The sequence below is a fragment of the Microtus oregoni genome, unplaced genomic scaffold, assembly GCF_018167655.1.
Source record: "Microtus oregoni isolate MIOR12 unplaced genomic scaffold, Mior012 000029F_ref0000214, whole genome shotgun sequence".
Lineage (NCBI taxonomy): Eukaryota > Metazoa > Chordata > Mammalia > Rodentia > Cricetidae > Microtus > Microtus oregoni.
In genome coordinates this window covers 771219-786872 of record NW_024543088.1, presented here as the reverse complement: position 1 = coordinate 786872, position 15654 = coordinate 771219, and the positions used below count along the sequence as shown (strand labels likewise).

General features: G+C 49.3%; 1 protein-coding gene across 3 annotated transcripts in view; it reads left to right on the top strand.

Annotated features, from left to right (window-relative positions):
- LOC121464951 (sorting nexin-8) overlaps nt 1-15654 on the top strand; it is a 58515-nt gene that overhangs the window by 38516 nt on the left and 4345 nt on the right. For all 3 annotated transcript variants that reach the window (XM_041678082.1, XM_041678083.1, XM_041678084.1), the window contains exons 4-10: nt 1552-1673; nt 5302-5382; nt 5629-5789; nt 6698-6830; nt 12901-12969; nt 14980-15126; nt 15436-15585. In XM_041678082.1, coding sequence (XP_041534016.1) covers nt 1552-1673; nt 5302-5382; nt 5629-5789; nt 6698-6830; nt 12901-12969; nt 14980-15126; nt 15436-15585 — 863 coding nt within the window. The remainder of the gene's footprint in view (nt 1-1551; nt 1674-5301; nt 5383-5628; nt 5790-6697; nt 6831-12900; nt 12970-14979; nt 15127-15435; nt 15586-15654) is intronic.

Below are 15654 nucleotides of genomic sequence, written 5' to 3'. Positions count from 1 at the left end.
TCAGAGAGTTCCACCTGCCTCTGCCTCCCGAGTGCTGGGATTAAAGGTGTGAGCCACCACACCGAGCTTGTATTGCTTTTCTTGTTGCTATAACAGAAATGTCTGGCAAAAGCAATGTGAGGAAGGATGGTGCAGTCTGCGGAGCGCTTATGAGGTAGCTGGTTACATTGCATCCACAGTCAGGAAAGGAGAGGTGGAGGTCTCAGCTCTTTTTGTCACCCTCAGACCAGGGCAGAGTGCTGGTCACCATTACCGTGTGTCTTCACCCTCCAATGAACCGTATAATAACAGAAACTTCCTTACAGACCTGTCTAGAACTGGTCTCCTAGGTGATTCCAGATCCTATCAATCAAGCTGACAGTCAGTAATCAACCGTTAAATAGATAGGCCAATCATGGTGTTGATGCAGGAGGATCATGAGTTCCAGGCCAGTTTGAGCAATTCCAGACCCTGTCTTTACAACAGAAAAGTAAGACTTTATGCCTAGACAAGGCACAGTGACTGCCAGTTCACTTTCCCCGTTTCCCTTCCTTTCTAGTGCAATTGACTCTGCACAGGGAGGAACTTGGTTGGGTTTTATGTAGTGATCAGCTTCTACCATCCTGAACCTCCTCAGTGTGGATATAAACACGTATACATCTTATATCTGCTGGGTGGCTCAGGTTCTGGTGGCCTGCCTCCTTCCCAGCCCTCTGTACCTCTGGGACAGCTGTGCTCTTCAGTAACCAGTGAGCTGCCAGGGAAGGACCCTTGTCTGCATCCTCCAGGGCATAGTGCCTGTGATTGACAGAACTCTAGGCAAACATCGTCACCTGACTCGGCATTTCTGAGAGCCCAGCCTTTGTGGACACTTGGAGGGCTTGGGATGGGGTGGGTATGGGTGTGGGCCTTATCTCATTGTGTTTTTCTTTAGAACTTAACATTAAGACCAGGCTGTTCTGTGCCTCCTGAGTGTTGGTATTATCATGTGCCACCACACCTGACTTTTGGTATCTGTGTTAAAGTAACTTGTAACTTGGATAATCCTAGAACTCACTGAGATCACAGTCTTCCTGCCTCGGCTCCTTAAGTGTTGAAATTAAAGGTCTGTGCCACCATGCCTGCCCTAATAATAACAAACTTATACACAATGAGTGCAGGGAAGCTGAGCTGCATCATCAGCATGATAAAGCTGTGTGTTTCTTGTATTGTTTTATCCACATTCTCCTAAGTTGCCTGTGGTGTATGGTGGCTGTGTGAAGTTACACCGGTTCCCAGACTGCTTTTTGTGTGAGCTCTGCAGTCCAGCCTGACCTCAGACACTGTAGCTCAGGCTGTGTTCCATCTTGCTATAGTCTTCTTGCCTCAGTCTCCCAAGTGCTAGGAACACAGATGTGTGTGACACCCAACCTCCCAGTGTTCTCCATTGAAACGGACAGTCCTGGCCATTCCTGTACCTATGCGTGCTTGGGGCCTTTGAGGTGGGTCTCTGCTGCCCTCTGTTCTTAGCCTCAGAAGCTGACTCTGAGCGGGGCTCTGCAGACTCCATAGTAACCCTGTATTCTCCTCCAGCTGACAGGGAGTTCATCGAGGGCCGCCGGAGGGCCCTGAAGCGCTTCATCAACCTGGTGGCACGGCATCCGCCCTTCTCAGACGATGTGCTCCTCAAAATCTTCCTCTCTTTCAGTGGCTCAGTAAGTGTGTCCCTCAGGGTTCTGTCCGGGGTGGAATTCTGGGGCCTGAAACTCTTGCTGTATTCTATTCTTTGTTTGAGACCTGTTTGCACACTTAGGTTAGCCCAGCTTGGGATCACACTGGAGGCAATCCTCCTGTCTCAGCCTCCCCAGTGCTGGGAGCACATCCTGGATTTTATTCCTTGACCCTGTGTTTTTCTTCCTGTCTCCTGTTCCTTGTTTGAATGTCCAGAGTGGATTTATTTATGATTGACAGAGCAAGGTTTCTTTCTGTTGGGGACCAGCCTTGGCTGTTGGGGACCAGCCTTGACAAAAATACCTCTTACCAGGGTAGAGGTGTGGGGATTTAGAAATATAGTAAAGTATACGAAGAGGCAAATGAAAATAATAAAACAGAGAAACATGGAATAGTATCGGGAGGGAATTCCAGTGAGTACTGAAATTTGCCCACATTTAATTTCCAACTGTTTAAAATACCCCTGACCTCAAAAGGTAGGAGTATGACAAAAACTACATTAACATAGTACAAGGAAATGAACATACCAATTGAAGGATGTAGGCTAGAACAAAACATTCTGTAGGAAAACCATTGCCTGGGTGGAATCCAAAGTTATCTCCTTAAGGGAACTGGAACTTAGTTGGATCCTTAGACTTTTGTTTGAGGTAGGAACATATCTACTTCTCTGTTCTTGAAGTACAAGGTCTGGCTATTAGCCACACTTGTTGTTAGTAACCTAGATAGTAGAACTCTCCGCTCTAATCTAGGTGGGACCTTTGTTTTTCGGTAAAAGCACAATAACCTTGAAGGAACTAGAGGTGAGTTCCAACTCTCTGACCTTTAGTCAGCATGGAAATAGGCTCACATTTTGGGGCCTTCATATAGGGCATCATTTTAAAGAGGCTTCCTTGTGTGACTTGGAGGCTTTGTGTACCTCTGGCCATGGTCCCCTGGAGATAGAAGCTTTCTTCCAGTGGGGCTGTGGTGGAGTCTAAGGCAGGACATCATGTGTGCCTGTGTTTGAAACCACAGTACTGTATATAGTGCTGTGCTGAGGAGTGAGCCCAAGTGTTTTTAACTGTAGGTGGGAGGTGCCACCAGTTCTTGGCAGGTGTACCATTCAGCCTGTACACCATGGGATGGTTCGCAAGTCAGGCAAGGGGCTGGAGATTAAAACACAGAGACAGAGACAGGGGTCATCCTTGAAACAAGAATGCCACATTTTATTATGTTCCAGGGCAGCTTATATAGGGCTCTCCTTGACTAATGGCTTTGCCCTAGCTCTCGGGATTTTTCAGCTGCAAGCCCACCAGAAACCACTCCCCTACCATCAGGAACTCATGAGGGTCTCGTGCCCAGAGCAGCTGCAAGTACAGGAAAACAAAGTGTTTACTCCAGCAGGCAAGGGGTCATAGAAAATTCAGGGTCTGAGGGTCTATAGTCCCCAATAGGCAGGCGGGTTCTGTGATGGGTGAACAGGGTGGGGAGGGAAATGTGCATTTGGATGGGCAATCATGGCCTTCTGACCTTTACCCAATTCCTGGGCAGGGGACATGGGGCAGTCAGGAGTGAGCCCAGTTTGTTTCGTATACTTGTGTGTGTGGAATATGTATATGTTGAGTCCTGTGTCTGTGTGTGCATGCTGAGGGTAGAGGAGGATATCCTGTTCTCTCCATCTTCACCTCAGTTTCTAGAGACAGGGCCTTTTACTGGAACTGGGGCCGGGCTGGTAGCCCACTCCAGCCATCCTCCTGTCTCTACTTCTCTCATGGCCATACACAGCTTTGCACATACTGGGGTGTCAAGCTCGTCCTCATGCTTTAGCAGCAAACGCTCCTACCCACTAAGCCAGCTCCCCAGACCAGCTCAGCTTTTACTTCTCCAAGGGGCAGCTGGACTCCTTAGGAGGTCCTAGGCTTTCACTTCCAGCAGGTGATACCCCTGGGTAACTAAATCTTCACCCACAGTGGATAGTGTAGGTGATTACAACCTTGCTTGTTTGTTTGTTTATTGTGGTGCTGCCTTCGAACCTTGGGCCTTATGATGTTGGCACCTACTTGCTGTCTAGTGAGACTGCTAGCCCTAGTGTGGTTTTTGAGCCTGGGGTGCAGTGGTGTTGGATTCCAGAGCAGGAATGAGGGTGGAACCAGGGAGCCACCTGTACTCCAGGCAGAGGCTTAGGTCAGGTGCAGAGGGTATGGCACTTCTTTTTTGTTTTTCAAAGCAGGGTTTCTCTGTAGCTTTGGGGCCTGTCCTGAAACTAACTTCTGTAGACCAGGCTGACCTCGAACTCACAGAGATCCACCTGCCTCTGCCTCCTGAGTGCTGGGGATTAAAGGCGTGTGCCACCACCGCCTGGCAGGTATGGCACTTCTTTATGTTGACGGGAAGGTTTCTTGTCTCTTTGTCCATGGATGGTCTGTGTCTATAATGTCCCTCGTCCTCGATTTTCCTTTTTGGTAAAAGAGTTAGAAATGGTCTTTAAGCTCCTTCACACAGGCTTGGCTGCCCACTATGTGTTTCTGTTTCCCAGGTGACTCTTTGCCTGATTTGAAGGCTTGGCTTTCCTAGTGAGGTCTTCATCCAGGGCCACATGTCAAGGCCCGGCCTGAGACCAGTGCCCCCACTTTTCCTTTCCTACTGTTCCCAGCGCTCTACAGACCTCTAACCCCGAGGATCTGTTTACAGGAAGCAGCAGTCTCTTCCTGTCCATTGCTGCATGGAGTCTGAAGGGTCTTGTGGCCCCGTGCCTTCTCTGGGGTCCATGCCGAGCCTGTTGTAGGTGCAACTCTGTGATTCTGGACAGGGGCCTCGCTCTCTTCTGGAGGTGGTGCTTGGCTGTGCTCCTGTCCTTCTGCTGGACTTTTTCCTGCAGTTTAACTCTAAAGGGTCTACAAGACAGCAAAGACATTCTGGAATGCCGGAGGACCAGCAAATGCACAAGAGCAAGTTTCTCTTCAGAAGGGACTGCCTCTGTTTTTCACTGTTTGAGACAGGGACTGGAACTCAGGAGTTATCCCCCTGCTTCAGCCTCTTGAGTTCTGGGATTGCAGGCATGCACCACCTCACCAAACTCCTGAAGAATTTGTCTGTCTCCCTCTCTCTTCTAATAGTGTGTGTGTGTGTGTGTGTGTGTAGTATGTGTACAGTTGTAAATGCCTATGTGCATGCATGGAGGCTGAAGGAGGACATCTGGTGTCCTGCTCTATCACTGTCTGCCTTACTCCTTTGAGACAGGGTCTCTCACTGAACCTGGAGTTATGCTGGTAGTCAAAAGGTGCCAGCCATTCTGCCTCTGTTCCCCAGTGCTGGTTACAGGCGTATGAGGCAACACCTGGCTTTTGGCCTGCGCTCTAGGGATTCTGAATTGGATCCTCATGCTTGTGTAACAAGTGCTCTTACCCATTGGACCATCTTCCCGGCCTCACTTTCTTGAACCAGGGTCTTGTTGTTTAGCCCATACTGGCCTGGAGCTCTTTCTCCTGCCCAAGGTCTCCCCAGTGCTGAGGTGATAGGCAAGCCTCACCAGGCCTAGCTCTTGTGTTGGCTGAAGTTGTAAGGAGCTTACTTGCTCTCAGCTGGGTGTCACTGCTGGCAGAAGAGGATGAAGCTGTCTCTTTCCTCTTTCAGGATGTTCAGCACAAGCTCAAGGAGGCGGCCCAATGTGTTGGAGATGAATTCACGAACTGTAAACTGGCTGCTAGGGCCAAGGTAGTTTTCTGATTTTGGGTTTTCCTTCCCCTCTTAAGCAGACGAATGGTAGTGCTAACCCTTGGTTACTCTCACCATGCCTCTGTTGGGCGATGGGGATCACACCATTATCTACCACCTGCCCTTGTCGGATCCCCTCATAGCGGGGTTCAGCTTTTAGCCATGAGTAAGCAGGCTCCAGGATGTCCTCCTCTCTCTGAGACTAAACATCAGGCCATTGTCTCTTTTCTTGCCACCCTTTCCTAGGACTTCCTCCCAGCTGACATCCAGACCCAGTTTGCCATGAGTCGGGAGCTGATTCGAAATGTCTATAATAGCTTCTACAAGCTTCGAGACAGAGCCGAGCGGATTGCGACCCGGGCCATTGACAATGCTGCCGATCTTCTCATATTCGGGAAGGAGCTCAGGCATGTGGCCTGTAGGGACTGTGGCATAAGTCTGGTTGGGGGCTGGGTCTGCCTACCATCCTGACCCATTGTACTGTCGGAAGAAGAGTAGATCCACAGGTAGTGGGAGGGGGCAGGAGAAAGCAGTGGTGATGGTTATACAGGGTGCTGGGACCCTCACACACCTCCTGTAGCTGTCACTGGGACCCTCACACACCTCCTGTAGCTGTCACTGGGACCCTCACACACCTCCTGTAGCTGCTCACAGTGTAGTCTTCTTGCCACCTTTCACTGCTGTGAGAAGATACCTGACAGCAGCGACTTCATGAAGGAAAGAAGTGTTGATTGTGTCACACAGTCTGAGGGTGTGTAGTCCATCATGGCAGGAAAAACATGGCAGTAGGAGCACGAGGCAGCTGGTCACATGACATCCACAGGCAGGAAGCAGAGAGAGATGGATGCTGGTGCTTAGCTCACTTCCTTTTTATTTAGTCTGTGCCCAGACCAGAGAAGGATGCTACCTTCTTCAGTTCCCACCTCAGTTAACCTAGTTTAGAAGATCCCTCAAGGGCATGCTCGGAGGGTTTGTTTCCATGGTTAGATTCTCCCGTGTTGAATTAACCAGCACAAATATAAAACAACAACAACAAAAAATTTGCTTGCCTTGGCAAGAGCAGCCAGTGGCAGACCAAGTTTCCTTTGTAGGGGTGTAGAACCCAGCTTCCCCAGCACACAGCCATTCATGTCTTGTTTGTAGTAGCAGTGATTTCCTGGGTCTAGAGGGGCCTGAGATCCTGCCTTTCTCACTGACTGCCAGACATCCCTACTGAACCTTCCAAAGTCTCAGATCACTCCCTGGAGCTCTGACCCTCCTGCGAACAGAGTTGTAGGGAAGGGACGGCAGATGAGTGTGTGTTCTGTTCCTACAGTGCGTTAGGCTCTGACACAACTCCTCTGCCCTCCTGGGCTGCTCTGCACCTCAGCACGTGGGGCTCCCTGAAGCAAGCACTCAAGGGCCTGTCTGTGGAGTTTGCGCTGCTTGCAGACAAGGCTGCTCAGCAGGTGAGTGGCTTCCTTCTCCTTGGGTCCCTTGTCCCAGAACATGCTGTCCTGTGTGGTGGGGCACCATTGATTAGCCTGGCTTTGAGAGCTCTGTGTAGATGATCTCCTGTCTAAATGGAAACTGCTTGTACCCATCTGTTCTGGGTGACTCTCCCTGAGCCACTTAAGCTTCTGAGAAGGCCGCTAGTGACAGAAACAGATTGGGTCCTTGTTCCCAGCCCTGGCGTTGCTGAGGTTAAATGGATCTGTCCTTGGCACCCTAGTCCTGCGCTTACAGTTTGCTTCTGGATGGACCACATATTTCCCCTTTGTGCCAGCTTGTGCTTGGCAACCAGTGACTTAACCCATTGGAATAATAACTAAGTGCCCGGTATCCCAAGAAACTTCCTCTGTATTCACTTATTAACCTCAAAAAGTTCTGCTATGTGTACAGGAGCTATACATATTTTTTAATTTGTTTATTTATTTTTGTTGTGTGTAGTGTACTGAGGGCCTTGCATTTGTTAGACAGGGGCTCTACCACTGAGCCGCACCTCAGCCTGGCACTGGGGGATTCTAGACATGTGCTCGGCCACCAAGCTACTTCACTAGCCCTCTTTTTACTTTTCCTTTGGTTATTGTTGTTGAGACAAGGTCTTATTAAGTTGTCTAGCCTTGAATCCCCCTGCATCTGTCTTTCGAGTAGCTGGCACTGTCTGTCTGGATGCCACTCCACCTACAGTTGTAAATAAGTTGATATCCTTGTTGAAGCTCTGCTCCCTGCTCAGGACCAGAGCTTTTCAGGTACCTGTCTGGAGTGATGCACCTGCTGGGAACTTGGGGGATTTTCTCGGTAGAGGCTGGAAGCTCAGAGCCCATGAGGTTTCTGTGAAAGAGGGAGTTTGACCGCTTTGTTTGTGTGGAAAGTCCCTATTTTCTTCCTCCCGGGGCCGGTGCATTCCCTTTAGAGATGTGTCTGTGCTTTTTACCGTGTGTGGTATATGTGTGTCCAGATACACATGTATGTGTTCATATGTGTCTGGAGATCAGGAGATAACTTCACATGTCATGCTCAAGGATGCTATTTGCCTCCATTAAGATAGGGTTATTTGTTGTCCTGGAGTTCACCAATTAGGCCAGACTGGCTGCTCATCGGTCCCCCAGAGATGCTCATGTCTCCTTCTCCCAGCACTGGGAGTACAAGCGAGAGCCATCATGCCCTGAATTTTCCTGTGGATTCTGAGGTTTGAACTTGAGTCCTCATCCTTGCAAGGCCAGCACTTCACACTATCTCCCCAACCCTCAGTATTGGTGTCTTTTGCCTTTTTAATGACATACACGTCTATATATGTTATAGACGTGTATGTGTTTGTGTCTATATAAATGTTTGTGCACATGTGTGCAAGTGCCCAAGGAAGTCAGAAGAGGGTGTTAGATCCCCCAGGAGCTGGAATTTTGTAGGTTGCTAGCTACCTTATTTAGGTGCTGGAACTGAACTCAGGTACTCTGCAAGAGCAGCAAGTGCTTTCACCACTGAGCCGTCTCTCCAGCCCCCTAATTTTCAGATTTCATTTATTTATTGTATGGGAGGGGTGGTGCATGTGTGCCACAGTGTGCATGTGGAGGTCAGAGGACACTTACAGGAGTTGATTCTCTCCTAAGCATGGGTCCTGGGGATTGAACTCAGGTCTGAAGGTTGGTGGTAAGTGTCTTCACTCACTGAGCCATCTCACACTAACCCTTAATTAGTTAGTTAATCAGTTAGTTTATTCCTTCCCATTATTGGTGCCCCTTTCCAATTTAGAGGCCAAGACTTGAGGTGTCAGACTTGGCAGGATGGAGAGGCAGGGGCTTGGGCAGGACCTGTGCTTTGTAGTTTGTGTGCCATGGCATTGCTACAGAAACTTTGGTTTGGATCTCGGTTTCTCCATTGATTATATATAAGAGGATCAAAGTAGATCATCAATGTCTTTTATCTTTTTTCTACTTTTTATTTTTATTTTTTTGTGTGTGCATGGGTGTACCACAGTGCATGTGTGGAGGGCAGAGGACAGACAGCTTTGGAGAACCCGCTCTTTCTCCCCTTCTTCCTTGCTTAGATAGGGTCTCTTATGTCTGCAGTGCTGTATATTCTGGGGTGGTTACCTGAGAGCTCCCAAGTGTTTCCCTGTTTCTGTTTCCGTCTCTGGAGCTTACCAGGTATTCTCTGGGTTTTGGGGGTTGAACTCAGGTAATCATGCCTGCTTTTATAGTGGATGCATTTGACCACTGAGTCACCTCATTGACCTCAACTATTTCTCTCTCTCTGTCTCAATTTTTTGGAGACAAGGTCTCACTATGTAGCCCTGGCTGGTCTAGAACTCATCTGCCTCTGCCCCTAGAGTGCTGGGGTAATAACATGTGCCACCATGCCTTCCCTTGCTGACTCTTTCCTTTGTTAAATATGCATGTATGTGTGTGTGTGTGTATGTGTGTGTGTGTGTGTATGTGTACTCAGTGGGAAGCCTTAGGTCAGGTGCTGGGATTCTGCAGTGCACAGGATGAAAATCCCTGCCCAGAGTCTTTTGATTCAGCTGATTCTGTCTTGAAGTTCATGCATCCGGAGCTCTGGATGGGCAGCAAGTAGCTTGAGGCTCTTCCCAGCCCTGTGCTTCTTTGACATTTTTGAGTCAAAAATGTCTCCCTCTGAGTAGAGAGAAGCTTGCCCAGATTCTGTGACAAACAGCTTCATGTATGCTTCTTGAGCCCATACTTGGAGGACAGTTACACTGTTAAAAGAAAGTAGTCTGGGGCTGGTGAGAAGGCTCTGCCAGGCAGGGCATTTACTGCCAAGATTGACAACTGAGATTATTAATATTCCTCCCATTCCTTAGGTATGTTGAAGTTAATGGAATTTTGTTTTGCTTAGTTTAGGGTCTTAGGTTTTCGGGGGACAGTATTCTCACTTTGTTCCTGAAGCTGACCTGCTGCTTACTTTGTAGCCAAGCCTGGCTTTGAACTTATGATTCTCCTGCTTCAGCCTCCTGAGTGCTGGGATTATAAGTGTGCACCAACACGCCCAGCTTGGTGTGTGTGCATGTGTGCAGAGGTCAGAAGAGGATGTCGGGATCTTCATCATTGTGCACTGTTCCTTGAAACAGGATTTCTCACTGAACCTGGAGCTAGGCAGGTGGTCTCAGTCCCCACTGATACTCCTGTCTTTGCTTCATAGCATTGGGGTACAGTTGTGCAAGAGGCCACCGCTGGCTTTACCTGAGAATTGGTATCTGAATTCAGGTCCTCATGCTTGTCTTACAAATGCTAAAAAAAAAAAAAAAAAAACAAAAAAAAACAAACCTGTTGAGGAAACAATTGTTCCAGCCCCTGTGTTTTGCGCCCCTCCCACCCCAGACAGGGCTTCTCTGTGTAGCTTTGGAGACTGTAGTAGAACTCACTCTGTAGACCGGGATGACCTTGAACTCACAGAGATCTGCCTGCCTCTGCCTTCCAAGTGCTGGAATTAAAGCATGTGCTACTACTACTACCGCCGCCTGGCTGTGCTATGCATTTCTTGAAGGCATGCACTTGAATGATCAGTCTTTCTCTTTTTCTTTTCTTTTTTTTAATTTGTTTATGTATAGTATTCTGCCTGCATGTACATTTGCAGGCCAGAGGAGGGCATCAGATCTTATTATAGATCGTTGTGAACCCCTGTGTGGTTGCTGGGGATTGAACTCAGGACCTTTGGAAGAGAGCAGCCAGTGCTCTTAACCTCTGAGCCATCTCTTCAGTTCCCCCTCCTTTTAAAAGTCATTACTATGTGTATGGTGTACCTGTGTATGCATTTGTGTGGAAGCCAGATGTTTGCATCATGTGTCTTTGTATGCTATTCATCTTTTTTTTTTAATTTTAAAATTTAATTTATGTGTGTGGGTGTTTTGCCTGTATATCTATGAACCATGTGTGTGCCTAGTACCTGCAGACACCAAAAGAGGGCAATGGATCCGATGGTACTAAAGTTATAGTCAGTTCTGAGCCACCACATGGGTGCTGAGAATTGAGCCCAGGTCCTCTGCAAGAGGAGCCAGTGCTCTTTGCTGTTGAGCCATCTCTTCAGCTCCTCTGTTGTAATGAGAGGGGGGTCCTTTGTTTGTCCCAGTCGCCCGGCTAGCTTACACTCGAAATAATTACACAGAAACTGTATTCATTAAAACACTGCGTGGCCCATTAGCTCTAGTTTCTTATTGGCTAATTCTTACATCTTAATTTAACCCATTTCTATTAATCTGTGTGTTGCCACATGCCAGTGGCTTACCGGGAAAGATTCAGCATGTCTGACTCTGGCAGCTCCATGGCGGCTCTCTGACTCTGCCTTCTTCCTCCCAGCATTCCTTTAATACTCCCCCCCCCCACCTAAGTTCTGCCCTATCAAGGCCAAGGCAGTTTCTTTATTCATTAACTAATACAAACAACACATAGACAGAAGGAACTCCTATACCACTCCTCCATCTCCCCCTTCTTTAAAAAGACATCTATCTATATCTATCTATCTATCTATCTATCTATCTATCTATCTATCTATATCTGGGTAGGGTCTCACTGTGCCTCCCTGCCTTGCCTGGCACTCACAGAGATCCATCTGTCTCTGCCCCTCCAGTCTGCCACCACATCCCGCTCCAGCTTACTTTTTGAGACAGGCTCTCTCACTGAACCTGGAGCTCTAGTTCAGCTAGATCAGATAACCTGCAAACTTTCAAGCTCCTGGGTTTGTCCGCTTTCAAACCCCACCCTCTCCCAGAGCTCTGGAGTTTCATTAAGTGTGGTACCATTCCTGGCTTTTTATGTGGGAGCTGGGAATCTGAACTCAGGTCCTCGTGTTTGCATGGCAAAGGCTTTGCTGTCTGAGCCATCGCCCCAAGCTTCTTTCCTTACTTGGGAAATCTTTGGCTCACCTGTTAACTTCCAGAACTTACTACCTAGTGTCTGAACTGGCTGCAGTCGTGAGATTGAATTACCTGGGAACCTCCTGATTTAATGAATTGAAGCTTAGGCGGTCATCTCACAGAGTCCCCCTGAGGTGACCACATCCGACTCTCAGTCCAGTTCCTGTGTTTCCATGAAAGTGTCTTCATTTCCTGTCAATCTTCCGCCTCCTCCGCCTCCTCTTACCCTCATGGTTCTTCGTGCCCAAGTCAATGTGCAACTTCTGGGGTGAGCATATCTCTTGGCTACAGCTGGAGTACTAGGAGCTTTAGGCATGTGTTGGCTGGGACATGTGTGCATGCACACATAGGGGCAGTATGCACATGGCTGTCACTGTCTCCAGAGTGCTTCTGCTGCATGTGTGTTGGAAGCCAGACATTGTGTGGGTGACTGTTGCTCAACCTTGTCCCCAGGGTGCCATGGATGAGTTTTAGCACTGGGCTTTTCCCATCATCACCAGATATTCTAATAGGGCTGTCTGTATGTCTGTCTGCTTGTCACAGTTGTCATGCTGCCTGTATACAATGTCTGGAGCCTGTAGCCTCTGTCCCATCCTCCCCTGCTTTGACTTCGTGGAAGGGTCAGAATGTCTGGGTCACTACTCCACTTATGCCTCCCCATACTAGGTCCTGTGTTCCTCTCTGGTCTCTTCCAGATCCCTTTCCAGACCTCTTTCCCTATTAAAGGGCCCCTTTCCCAGCATCCTTCCTGCATCTCTCTCCCTTTGGACATGCATAGCTTCAGAGAGAAGCGGTTTAAATATTGGGCAGAGCTGCTGGGTCAGCATGAGGTGTGGCTCTATCTTACCTGTGAGACACTGCACGTGGAGGGCCAAAGGACATGTGTCTGGAGTGGAGAGGGTACTGCCTTGCCCTCATAACTGACAGGTTTGACCTGCAGGGCCCCGAGAGGGGAAACTGGACCTCCTGAAACCTGAGCTGGTGGCTCAGGAGAGCTTCCAGGCCCTGGGTAGGGAGTGAACTCTCCAGGGGTGTTGGGTTCTGGGTGGCATATGTTGGTTAACTCGAACTCACCCTGTCCTCTGAGCTGTGGTCAGGTATGGGGTGAGTTCCCAGGTGGGTGTTGTGTCCTGGGTGCTGTATGTTGGCTAACTCATCCTTGTCCCTAGGGTAAGAAGGAGGAGAACGATGTGGTGGAGAAGCTGAACCTCTTCTTGGACTTGCTACAGTCCTACAAAGTGAGTCTCCAACAAGTTGTCTGATAGTGACCTTGGGTTATTGAAGGGTATGAGGTCAAGGCTGTGCAGGGAAGGGACTGTTGATTCTTCCTGAGGAGAGATGCAGAGAAGCATCTGTTTGCCCCAGATGGATACTGACAGGCCAGGGGAGAGGTGCCGCCTTGCGTCCAGCTGCTGAGGTTATTGGGACTGGTTACAGAAGTGCCAGTGGCGCCGGGCGGTGGTGGCGCACGCCTTTAATCCCAGCACTCGGGTGGCAGAGGCAAGCGATCTCTGTGAGTTCAAGGCCAGCCTGGTCTACAAGAGCTAGTGCCAGGACAGGCTCCAAAGCTACAGAGAAACCCTGTCTCGAAAAACTAAAAAAAAAAAAAAAAAAAAAAAAAAAAAGAAGTGCCAGTGGCTCACAGGTGGCTACACTACAAAAGTGTGGTCCTACTCCCCATTCAGGTTTTACCTCTTATTTAATCTTTGGGAAATCCTGTAAGTCTCCCCCATCCTCCACGAGGCAGTGTTAGTGGGCCTGAGTCCTCACAGCTGCTCTGCTTCAAGATGGTGATGGTCACATCTGACCAGAAGGAAACCTGTCTGCCTGAGAGTCCCTTAGGTTGGCTCAGGGCTCCTGCTAGCACCCCAGAAGGCCCCTAAGTTGAGGGGAAGACAATTGCAGTGTGTGGTAGAAACCCAGATGACTATCTGGCTCTCGAGTGATTGGGGACCAGGTCCATATGCAGGGGCTTTGCTGCTTCTCATGGACAAGGATTCCGGGAAGCCAGGCTGAACTTTGAGGTGATTTTGAGTGGCCAGCGTCCATGAGGAGTGGCTCATGTTATGGAGGTAGAGAAACCTTCATTTCAGAAGAGCTCCTAGAGAGCTGGCCCAGTGCTTACAGGGAAGATTTTTGGAAGAGTTTGCTCTGTTGACTGAGATGTTAACACGTGACTTCTGCCCTTGAGAGGCTTGTGCTTCCTGCATGTACCACCATACCGATCTCTTGTCGGGTTTCTGACTGGGGAAGACAACTGATGCCAATGTGTCTTCTTTCTCAGGCACACTGTCCTACCACCAGTAAGACATTGGCTATAGCCGGGTGGTGGTGCACGCCTTTAATCCCAGCATTCGGGAGGTAGAGGCAGGCGGGAGGTAGAGGCAGGCATGTGAGTTCGAGGCCAGCCTGGTCTTTAGAGCAAGTTCCAGGACAGGCTCCAAAGCTACAGAGAAACCCTGTCTCAAAAAAAAACAAAGCAAAGCAAAACAAAACAAAACAAAAAACATTGGCTGTCTGGAGTTGGTAGTGTTGGTAGTCTGAGGTGGGGCTGCCTCAGAGCCCTGAACTAGACAACTCCCATTCTTGAAGGCAGGTTCTCCTCTGGGGTTTGGGGTCTTACGGTCTGCTTTTGTACAGACTAACCTGAGCCAGGAGATCTGAATGAGGCTTGCTCTGAACCAGAGTTTGTATGTATCTTATTTTATTTTATTTTTTTTATATTTATTTATTTATTATGTATACAATATTCTGTCTGTGTGTATGTCTTCAGGCCAGAAGAGGGCACCAGACCTCATTATAGATGGTTGTGAGCCACCATGTGGTTGCTGGGAATTGAACTCAGGACCTTTGGAAGAGCAGGCAATGCTCTTAGCCACTGAGCCAACTCTCCAGCCCCATGTATCTTATTTTAATTACATTAATTTGTGTGTCTGTGTGTGTGCATGTGCAGAAGTCAGAGGACAGCTTGCAGGAATCAATTATTGCTTTCCATCATGTGGGTCCTGGGAATCCAACTTAGATCATCACCCTCCTCCCACTCCAGTCCTGTCCTGGACTCTGCACAGGAAAAGCCAGTGCTCCCAAGGGCCTTGATTGTTCTCTGTCAGTCAGCATGAGCCTTTCTGGCTGCATCTGCTCTCCCCTTGCAGATGGGAGATGGGAGTTTTTGAAGGTCTCCAGAGCTTCCAGGCTCTGGGTCCCTTTAGGATGTGCTGCAGTAGGTGAGCATGCCTCCCTCCCTGCAGGACCTGTGCGAGCGGCATGAGAAGGGCGTGCTTCACAAGCATCAGCGGGCATTGCACAAGTACGGCCTGATGAAGAGGCAGATGATGAGTGCCGCGCATGGCCGAGAGCCCGAGTCTGTGGAGCAGCTGGAGTCACGCATCGTGGAGGTGAGCAACAGGCAGGCGACAGCAGGCAGCTGTGGGTTGCATGTGGTGTGACATCTGGAGTCGCTCCATCAGCTCTTCCTGGTTTGCTGGGTGAGCTCAGGGATTGTGAGTATGCAGAGCAGGGCTGGGGCCTGGTGGAGGTGGGAACTGTCCCAGGGGCTCTGCAGCTGCGTGCCTGGCTTTGCATTTCTTTGGTGTTCCCTCCTGTGGATGTGAGGGCAGGGGTCAGCCCCCGGGCTCAGAGCAGATGCTCCGTCCTACATCCTCACATCCAAGGGTCCAGTGTTCAGATCGGCTCTCTGCTTGCAGCAGGAGAATGTGATCCAGACCATGGAGCTCCGAAACTACTTCTCCCTGTACTGCCTGCACCAGGAGACGCAGCTCGTCCATGTCTACCTGCCTCTCACCTCGCACATCCTGGGGGCCTTCGTGAACTCCCAGATCCAAGGGCACAAGGAGGTGAGCCACCTCTGTCCCCGCTCTCACTAACACCATCTTGTTTTCAGCTGCCTGGCCTGTGGCCTGCAG